This window comes from Lygodium microphyllum, chromosome 28, assembly GCF_053477565.2.
Source record: "Lygodium microphyllum isolate KBCC chromosome 28, Lygodium_microphyllum_v1.1.10, whole genome shotgun sequence".
Classification (NCBI taxonomy): domain Eukaryota; kingdom Viridiplantae; phylum Streptophyta; class Polypodiopsida; order Schizaeales; family Lygodiaceae; genus Lygodium; species Lygodium microphyllum.
In genome coordinates this window covers 63,727,553-63,738,758 of record NC_141162.1, presented here as the reverse complement: position 1 = coordinate 63,738,758, position 11,206 = coordinate 63,727,553, and the positions used below count along the sequence as shown (strand labels likewise).

The 11,206-nt window shown below is 38.9% G+C and overlaps 1 protein-coding gene across 1 annotated transcript; it reads left to right on the top strand.

Annotated features, from left to right (window-relative positions):
• The first annotated feature begins 862 nt into the window (after positions 1 to 862).
• Positions 863 to 4,624, top strand: LOC148011539 (pentatricopeptide repeat-containing protein At5g27110-like). The gene has a single exon (XM_087670389.1). It carries the CDS (start codon positions 863 to 865, stop codon positions 4,622 to 4,624), a length of 3,762 nt encoding a protein of 1,253 aa, XP_087526515.1.
• Positions 4,625 to 11,206: the final 6,582 nt, after the last annotated feature.

The following is an 11,206-nucleotide window of genomic DNA, read 5'->3' as shown; positions in this document are numbered from 1 at the left end:
TTTGTCCTCTCTTTCTTCCCTCTCTTCTCTTGTTTAGCTCTTTATTTGTTGGCAAGTCTATGAACTAACTACACACACTTGTGCATGATTGCTCCAATCCGAAGTGAAGGGTGTTTTGCAACTACAAATTGGGAAGCAACTCTTAGCTGCACCCACGGAACTTGTCTTTTTGTCACTTTTTTTTTGGGTAATATGTTTTCACATGTCTAAATGTACCATTGCCACAATCTTTATGTTTGGTCACTTTCAATGTTCACAAAAAGCATTATCAGTAGCATATACAAAAACCTTTAACTCAAAAAATTTTGGAGGGATTTTTGAATCACATTCCATGTATTTTGCTATTTTTATAAAATTGAAAGTTATGGAAATCTCAAAATTTTAAGCATTATTCTTTAAAGTTTCAAGAACTTTTAGAAAATTTTGCAATTTATTTTATGTTAAACTTGAGGTTTTCATGAACATTGGTCAATTTTTGAATCAAATTCAATGTATTTGCCAACTCTATAAAGAAAAAGTTTATAAAACTCAAAATATTAAATATGTAAATATTTAATAAATTTTCCAAATTGTACGATTCATATCCATTACACAATAACTTTTAAATAAATGCCCGACATTGTGAATTATGATAACATGATGAGTTTTTGCTTGGGGGCCGGGGGTTGCGGGCTTGTATGTGGTACCTCTCTAGGAACTGCTCATAATGTTGAGCACTTAAGATAGGGAAAAATAAGGGAAAAGAGCCATATTTTTCCACATGGGCAAAGCCCAAAAACTCCTTGTGTGTGAACTTCGTTTGTCTTGAGCACTAGTCAGTGGTTAAGTTTTCCTGTCTGTGTTTTCAGCTGAGAGTTAGGTTATGCCATGCGAGGACCTGCGACCTGAGAGCCTGATCGCTACCATACAGAAGCTCAGGCAGCAGAGGAGCCTCCATGACAGCAGGCGCCTGCTCGCCCACCTGCGCCCGCATGGCCTGGACACGCATCCGGTCCTCGGCAACTACCTCGTGCCCTTGCTCGCCGAGTGCGGTAGCCTGGTTGATGCGCAGCACCTGTTCGACAGGCTCCCCTGCCGCAACCAGCACTCCTGGACTTCTCTCATCACTGCCTACATCGACCACGGATTCCTGCAGCATGCCTTCCCCCTCTACCTCAGGATGCAGCATGAAGACCTTGTCCCCCCTAACAGGGTCACGTGCCTGGCCCTCCTCGGTGCATGTGCTCGGCTGCAGGATGCACATGCAGGTCGCCTGATACATACTGATATTGTCCGAATGGGGTTGGATGAAGATGTTGTTGATGGCAGGGCACTTCTCGGAAACACATTGGTTGATGTGTATGCCAAATGCCGATCAGTTGCAGAAGCCCGCTGTGTGTTTGATAGGCTTCCTGTTCGAGATGCGTTTCCATGGGCTGCTTTGATGTCAGGATATGCCGAGCAAGGCCTGAATAATGAGGTGCTCAAGTGTTTTACAGAAATGCTGCTGGATGGTGTGCAACCGGATGCCTTCACATATGTTTGCAGCTTGAAAGCTTCTGGCTCCCTGGGAGCTTTAGAAACAGCCCAAGGGCTCCACAATGAGGTAACACAAAAGGCTTTTGAAACTGACCTTTATGTGGGCAGCACTATGCTGGACATGTACTCCAAGTGTGGCTGCTGTATGGAGGCACGCCATGTCTTCGATGAACTACCATTTAGAAGTGCAGTATCCTGGAATGCATTAATAAGATTGTATGCCGACAATGGACTTGATGACAGAGTGAGGGACTGCTTCCAATGCATGGAGCTGGAGGGCATATCCCCTGATTCTTTCACCTTTGTTTGCATCTTGAAATCTTGTGGAACCTCAGGAACTCGAGGAAAAGGACATGAAGCACATGCTGAAATTACAAAAAGGGGATTCGAGAAAGAACTTCATGTAGGGAGTGCGTTAGTTGATATGTATACAAAGCGTAGTGCCTTTGCTGAAGCACGCCTAGTGTTTGATGGACTACCAGTAAGAGATCATGTTTCATGGGCTGCAATAATTGCTGGATATACTGAACATGGGTTTGTCGATGAACTGTTTGATTATTTTGAGCAAATGCACCTTGAGGGTGTTTACACAGATTCTGTCATATTTACTTGTAGCATGAAAGCTTGCGTTAGTGTAGGAGCCGTCGACACAGGCCAATGGGTTCATGCTGAAACAATCAAAAGAGGGTTGGAAAGAGAACCCTCTGTGAGCAGTGCATTGGTGAGCATGTATACTAAATTTGGTTGTGTTGCAGAAGCATTCTATGAATTCGATGCACTACCACAACGAGATATCCTTTCGTGGGCAGCGTTAATAGAAGGGCTCACTGAGCATCGACTTTATGAGGAAGCATTGAATTGTTCAGAGGCAATGAAAGTTGAATTTGTCGCTCCAAGTGCTGTCACGCTAGTTAGCAGCTTGAAAGCATGTGGAACAATAGGGGCTCTAGAATCAGGTCTACGAATCCATTCTGAAGCAATTCAAATGGGGCTGGAGGGAGAGCTTTATGTGGGCAGTGCTGTTGTAGACATGTATACTAAATGTGGCTTGCTTGCAGAAGCACGCCAAGTGTTTGACAGGCTGCCAATTCGAGATGCAGTCACATGTAATGCATTGGGTGCAGCCTATGCTGAACATGGGCTTGACGAGGAAATCGGGAGCATTTTACGACAGATGAAGCTGGATGGTGTATCTGCAGATTCTATCACCTTTGTTTGGTGTTTGAAAGCTTGTGCTTTGTTAGGAGATATAGAAAAAGGGAAGTTAGTGCACTCTGAAGTGATTAAATGGGGAGTTGAAGAAGATGTGCATGTGGCCAACATTCTTGTGGACATGTACAACAGTTGTGGTTGGGCTGCAGAAGCTTATCAAGCATTTGACAGACTTTCAGAACGGGATACAGTCTCATATAATACACTAATTACAGGATATGGGCAACAGGGTTTGGTTCAGGAAGCAGCAAATTGTTTTTGGCAAATGCAGCAGGAGGGCTTATCTCCTAGTCCTGTTACTTTTCTTTGCAGCTTGAAAGTTTGTGCCACTAGAAGTGCTTTAGAACCTGGTCAAAAAATCCATGTGGAGATAATTAAAAGGGGATTAGAAAGAGAGGTTTGTTTAGGAAGTGCGATAGTAGATATTTACATCAAGTGTGGTGCACTTGTAGAGGCACACCAAGTATTTGAAGAGCTGCCAAATCAAGATGCAGTCACGTGGTGTGCACTTATAGCAGGATATACTGAACATGGGCTTGCTGATGAAGCAAGAAACTCTTTTGAACACATGCACATGAAGGGTGCATACTCTGATCCGGTCACACTTGTTTGCAGTTTGAAAGCTTGTGCTGCTATAAGAGCCTTAGACATGGGCCATGGTATGCACACAGAAGTATTAAAAAGAGGTTTTGAAGCAGATGAGTATGTGGGCAACACTGTAGTAGATATGTATTGCAAATGTAACTCACTTGCAGAAGCCTACCATGTTTTCCAGAGGCTTCCACAAGAGGCAGTCTCATGGAATGTGCTGATTGCAGGTTATAGTGAACATGGACTTGATGAGCATGTGCTGACTTGCCTCAAACAGATGCAGCTAAACTGTGTCCATATTGATGCTGTCACATTTGTTCTCTGCTTGAAAGCTTGTGGTAATTTAGGAGCCTTAGAAATGGGCCATGAAATAGATGCTGAAAGCAGGAAAAAAGGATTAGAAAGAGAGCAATCTGTGGGCAACATATTGATTGAAATGTATGGCAAATGTGGCTGTGTTGTAGAAGGGTGGAAAGTGTTCAATGAGCTCCCTGTTCGAGATGTTGTATCGTGGACTTCAATGATAAAGTCATATGGTGAAAACCACGAGGACTTCAAAGCTATACTCTGTTTTGAGGACATGCAGCAGCATGGTGTGAAGCCAAATTCTGTCGCACTCACTTCTGTTCTTGCTGCATGCAGCCGTGCCAGCCTAGTTCTCAAGGGCCACCATTATTTTAAAATGATGAAACAACATGCTATTGAACCAACATTGGATCATTGTGCTTGTATGGTTGATCTTTTTGCAAGATCAGGTCAATTGTACGAGGCTGAAAATTTTATTGCAGGCATGCAGTGTCCTCCGTCAAACACAATCTTGATGGCTTTGCTCAGTGCCTGTAAAGTCTATGGTGAAGTAGAAGTGGGAAACAGGTGCTTTCAGCAGCTTGTGAAGATGAATCCAGAAGAATCTTCTGCATACCTTCTGATGGCTGACATCTATTCTAGTGCTGGCAGGTGGGAGGATGCAAATAAAGTAGAGCAGATGAGGGACCTTGCAGAAGCAACAAAAATGCCTGGTACTGTATCTGTCGAGGTGAACATGATGTCACACAATTTTATTGCAGGTGACAACCCAAGCCCAGACATTTCAAAGATGTTAATATTGCTGAGCTTAGGCATGAAGCATGAAGGCTATATTCCTAATCCAGATCCAGTTGTAAGGCATATAGCCAACAAAAGGGAGGAACCTATCTCTTTTGACTTTGTAGATGATTTTTTTTTGTGTTCAACTGACCATTTTGAATGCATTATAAATGGAAAAACTTCATTGTTGTGCAGTAATTTTGATAATGAACTGTAGCATGCACTGAGATTCTAACTCTTGTGATGGGCATAGGTGATGGCAGGACATGGGATGTGATTGGTTAAGCTGCCTCCTTAGCATAGCAATGCAAATTGTAATCAGACCAAAAAAATTCAAACCCAAGAACAACACACAGCAAGTGACACAACATAAAACCTTAAAATAGTTGAAATGGACATTGAATCACAAAGCACACAATAAGTACACAATTATTGTTAGGTTACTACTTAGCAATGACGTTTTTTTGTTGTCACCATATAGATAGAGAAAGATCTAAGATGGCTTTAGGCTAAATTTTTCTGCAGTGGTATCCTAGGTATTAATACTAGCAAATTTCCAAAATACCCATTGACAAAATTTCCAAAAATACTTAAATTCATTGCTTTAAAATACCTTCATACTTGGTTAAATTTCCCCATGTATTCCTCTAGTTTAATAAAAAGTTCTCAAGATGCGGCTCAAATTTTGCCTAAGTTCTCAAACAGTTTTCTTGTAATTTGGTGAAAATGGTTTAAAATGTCATATTTTGCAACTGCTTATGAGGATTATGGTGCTCCATATATAGGGGAGAATAGAATGATGAGTTTGATGGTGATATACATAAACCAGAGAAAAAAATTAAAGACACACAGGTAGAGAGAGAGAGAGGCATGTGAGCTTTTATTCAGTCAAAATATTGTTCACTCCACCAGCCTTAGCTTGAAGATGGTGAGCATTTTGATTTGCAAATCCTAAATTGTTGCATAGGTCATCCTACTCCGAACCAACTATTTGATGCCACCATGTTTTTACATATTAAACACTATGATAAATGCTACCTTGGCGATAATGTTATGCCACACCACCAGCCAGTGTAACTTCTACCACATATAAAAGCATCACCTCATTGCATAATAGACAAGGAAAATTGCCAAAATGCCCCTATTGTTTGTGGGAAATTCTTGAAATACCACTTTATAATGTGTGGGAAACTTTAGATGAGTGTAGATATAAGAGTTATAAAAAAAAAACAAAACCTTAGTGGTGGGAGAGAGGAAAGATTTTAATCAAGAAAGTTTGCAATTACCATGTACCAAGATCTCTTCCCAAGCATCCAAAACCAAGTTGTTTTGCTTCAAAGACCACAAAGGTTCCAAATCACTGCTAGAGTGGGCTATTACAGTCTTCAATCGAGTCTCAATGGCTCAAGCACTAATTTGACTTAGATCTAGATCCTAAGAAGATGAGAATAGTACCTCAATCAATGTTCAGTTGAGCCTCAATGGCTTAAGCACTTGTTTGATTGAGATCTAGATCTTGACGAGATGAGAATAGTACCTCAATCAATGTGCATGCAACAAGCATCAATGTTAAAATCTCTCTCCCTTTCCAACATGGACCTTCGCGGCAAATCTTCACTCCTTGCACTTCTTGCTCTAAGCATAAGCTCCCACAAACATTGAATTTGGCTCTGCTTATAGTTGAGAGGGAAGCAATGGTGGGATGTGAGGTAGAAGTTATGAAGTGCAAGGGGGTTGACAGAGAGAACACAAGAGAGTTATGTGGGTACAAAATGAATAGTACCTTTATTCTTTGTTATCTTCACTTATATATGATTATATAGTATGTATGTATACAAGGGGTGCCCACCTTACATAATCCCACCCCTAGATTTGGCATTGAGCACCTCTAATTAGGTAGGTTTATGATGAGAAGTATTAAGGCTCCTATAACCTTTTTGGCCTTTGGCCCAAATCTTGTGGATAACCTAAAAGATGAGTTGGCCCTTTGAACTAGGAAGAACATCCACAAGGTTTGGCTTGTGGGCTAAAACTTTTGTAGTCTAGAGTTTTAAATGCCTAAAATGATGTGTTGAGTTTTATAGCACCCCTTTATATCTAAATATGGATGGTTTGGATGAGTAATGAGCCTAGAAGTATTGGAGCTTTGTTGGTGGGTCTTTGAGGTCATTGGAAAAATCTTGTGGATGTTGTGAAGATCAAGCTGGGCCTTTAGACCAAGAAGACCATCCAATGTATACTAGGAGTTTTGAGGTCAATCTAATTAGAAATATTTGCTTTCTTAATATGTAGTTTACATTAAATTTGTTAGCTCTAATTGTGTATATTAAGGTGGAAAGTGAGACTACAATGATGGCAGCTTTGTCGACAAGCCATCAAGGCCACCTAGAACAATTGACTACTTGATCTATCATAGCATCTTACATCCCTTTACCCCTACATTTAGTTTTTGTTGAAAACCTTAAAAAGGCAAGCCAAAACACAAGGCTAAAACTTGTCATGAGATTTTATTTCCACACTTACGTGCATCATGTAATTTTAACTACTAAAGCGTAGCTCTCAAATATGATTGGTCACAATATTTGATTTTCATGACACTTGGCCGAGCCCATTGGCTTGACTTTTACAAGTACGTAAGATACTAACTTTTTTTCACTTTTCTATCATATTTAGATATTTATTTTTTGTATATATAAATGTGTGATGCAATTTTCTTTTTCATAGTTGAATAGTGTTCAAAGGACCACACACATTTTACAAAGTAGCCTACAATAAATGGTTTGATCCATAGCCATTTTTTGTCAATATTATATATAAATACACATATAAATAAAGAAATATATAATCTCTAATATATCCTCAATAAGCTTGAAGTTCATCTTCTTTCATGACCTTGTGCTCAACCAGTATGGGAAATAGGAAGCACCAATCCTAAATGGCATGAACATCCTGAGATCTATCCTAGCCCAGTAGATGCCAACTAATTTCATCACTTTTGCCTCCATACTACTAAGTTGGTCAAGGATTGAGACCATGAAAAATTTCACAAGTTCTTTGAGATTCCATTAGACTCAATAGAAACCTTGAGAATATATCTTGATTTCAAGACCTTGTCCATTTGCATGGCTATTACATTGGAATGGTAGTAACTTTGATCCCTACAAGACTTCTTTGATTGAATTAAAAAATCGTAGGTGTTTTTGAAACAACATAAACATGCTTATTAGTGGAATTGAATTATATATAGCAAATTACATATTTAGAGAATAAGGGGGTCTCCTTACCTTGTTGTAGTTTGCATTTTAGCCAAGAAGCACATGACTTCTTTACACGATCATATACTTATTCAAATAGGTTGTAAATTCTTGATTTAGTCTTCCCTAGTTTTCAAATGAGACCCGATTTAGGATCCATTACAACTATGACTACTCCCTAATATTTTCCTTTATTTACTATTTTTGGGTTGCTCTTGCATGTCTAGCTTAGCTTTACAACTATGACTAACTTCTCCCTAATATTTTCATTTATTTACAATTTTTGGGTTGCTCTCGCATGTCTAGCTTAGCTTTCTAGACTAGTGCTTTTGTTTCTTGGACCATGAAAATATATGAACATATTGCATGTTAGCTTCTATCTAGTTTCTTTGCTTGATAATCTACATGCAACATGAACCTCTATTATGTACTTATAATATATCGATTGTTGGTGGTTATCTTATGTGCCTTCCTTGTGGTGAAATGGGGGAAAATTGTCACCAACAATCACCCTTGCTAGTCTTCACAAAATTTTGTGAGAAAAATGTTACTTGGCAAGAAATGTAGACACAAATATTTCATTGTTGTATACTTTAATTGATGTTCATATGAAAATTTTACATCTCATTGCTCATGTACTAGAGAACAATTTTCCTCTCCTTGGTGAGACCTCTCTAAACATCTAAAAGCTCCCTTGTACCAAAGTCCACTTTTCCACTCCTTAATGAGGCCTCTCTACACATCCAAAATCTCTTCTTACTAGCCACAAACTTTCCAAAAAGATCTATCCATGGAGAATACACAATTCTCCGTGCATTAGCATTTTACATCTCAGAGATCTCAATGCATATAAGCAAAGAAAAAACCATAATAATGAGAAAATTCTATCTTATAGTAAAGTCTATGTTTCGCAAAGGTTCAATCATTTGTCTTGAATTACATCTTTGCACTTTTTATTGTTGAACTACAACCTTAGGCCCCTTAGCATCTCCTCTTTGATAACACTAGGTGATACCAGCTTCTTTGTGATTTTATCATAAGAAATCATGTTTGCAATGACAAGAGAACATGAATTGACATTAAATTTTGTGGTGATTTAGCATTCTATACACATAGATGTAGGAGGGATGATGAAGCATTGTCGAACAAGAGCATTGAAGATTCTACACATATGAAAATGGTAATAAATCACTCCATGAAAGAATTTTTTAGCCATTGGGACAAATCTTTGGTTTATTATGCTGCACTACATGAATAAGATACGTACCTTTTTTGTCACTTGGACTACTATCATAGTGCAAATGAAAAATTGCAACCTTAAGGTTAAGTCTCTAGCCTTAAGACCAAATGAAGGATGTGATAAACCATGCCTTGTAGGCAATTGCCTTAAGCCTTTGGATTGGTTTTGAAAGATTGGCCTTGAGGCCCACTGTTTTAACTTATATAACTAACTTTACATCCTTATGCAATGAATAATAAAATCCAACCTTTAGGAGTTACATGAAACTCATAGAGAAAGATTAAAATTGCATTTTAATGCTTCTACACAAAGAAGAAACATTCATTAGGTTATTTAGGATACTATCCTAGTACAAATGCAAAATTTAAGCATTACAGTTCCAACCTACTAGGATGTATGGCCACCCTATACACATGCATATACAATAAATGGCCATTTTGCCTGTATGCTTGGCTACTTTGCATGTTCTCGTGTATGCATGCCTACCCACCATTCATGCATGAATGCATGTCCAACATGCATGCATGGCCACCTCACATACATGCCACATTGCATACATGTATGACATGGTGGCTTTCTATGGATGGCAAGCTATGTGGCTTGAGGACATGTCACCAGTTATGCCACATCACTACCATGTCATCATGGTAGAGATGTGCTGACAAGGCTTTTTGAGGACACGACAAAATGATGACAAGAAATGTGATAACATGGCAAGGGTGATAAGGATGTTGTCTCATTGGTGACTTAGCTATAGATGGTGGGGTGGCAAGGTGAGTTGGCAAAGTAACATGGCATGTGATGATGTGGCAAGGGTGACAAGGATGCTATCCCTATAGATGGTGGGGTGGCAAGGTGAGTTAGCAAAGTAACATGGCATGTAAAGATGTGGCATGATTGAAAAGGATGACATGTCATCATGATGACATGGTGAAGTGATGTGGTATGCCAAGTTAGTGTGGTGAGGTTGTTGATGTGGCATATTCACTAGGATGATGTGGCAAGAGTTTCCTAAGGCAAGGGGAGAGAGGGGGCTCATAAGGTGGATTGCCATATCATCACCAAGTATACATCAACCCTAGATCTAGGTTTGGGAGAGAAGGCTCCAACCCCAAAAGAGAGAATTCACCTTCTTGGGGGTGTAAATCATACTTTTAGTATCCAAATTGACCCAATGTTCCTTTTCTAGGTCGAGCATAACGAATAATACTTTCTCATTGAGATTCATGCAACTTGCTATTCAATTAATATTTTTTCTATTTAAATGTAATTATCACCCTCACTAATAGTGAAAGGTTGGTTCATTTTGGAGGATGTATATCTCAATATAAATTAAATAAATTGCAATATATATGGGTTTTCCTAACCATTAAAAATTTGATCAAGTTTGTTACCTATTGGTCCATATAAGTAGTAAACTATGTGCATTACATAAAGTTATTGGCTATACACCCAAAGTGGTCACTCACGTTAAGAAAATTTGCCCCAAATTTAGTTTTACTGAAAAAAAGACTTAATTTTTTAATATAAATCAAATGAGTACTTTGGAAAGTGAAAACATATGTACAAAGTTTGAGCTTCATTGGGCATCATATCATTGGGAAAATAATAGGTACAATGTGTGTTAGTCATTTGGGCCAGTTTAAGGAAGCAACAATAGATACATTAGTCTACCATGACCTTTAGAGAGAAGTTATGCACTAAATTTTGATCAAACCACACAAAACTGCGACACACAATGTGACAAACATTGGCATAGAGACATTATCTCCAATTTTTTTGTGGATGGTGAGATTGGCTATTTGATATTTCAAAAGTTATTGAAAAACAAGTTTGGGAGAAAAAAGAAAGGTTCAAACAAGAGACCCTTATCTTGCTACCACCCCTAAATGTAGGTCCAGATGATATTGCAATTTCATGTTGGGTGAGCTCAACTTCTGAGTCCTTCATTGCCTTCATTGCCTCTTAAGGTTAACAAACCCCTTTTATGTGAATTGACTTTGAAGCATGCTTTCCTCAAGCACATGAGAAAATGGTGGCACATAGGTAAATGGGATCCACCATATATTTTGGAGAAGATAAGGGTTTGCTCTAATGCTTTGAGGGTCACCTAGATTTCGTGTCTTATGGGACATTACCCAAAGCTTTAATAATCCCTTTTGCAACCTTTGATTAGGGAACACAAGTTCTCAAATGCCCATCCCCTCCTAGATCTTTTACAACCTTTGATTGGGGAATGTAGGTTTCAAATGCCCATTCCTTCCTAGATCTTTCCATCTCACTTATGTCCATACTTCTCCTTTGG

Coding starts and splice junctions, on each gene's coding strand:
- LOC148011539 (XM_087670389.1), top strand. CDS start 863: ATGCCATGCGAGGACCTGCGACCTGAGAGCCTGATCGCTACCATACAG.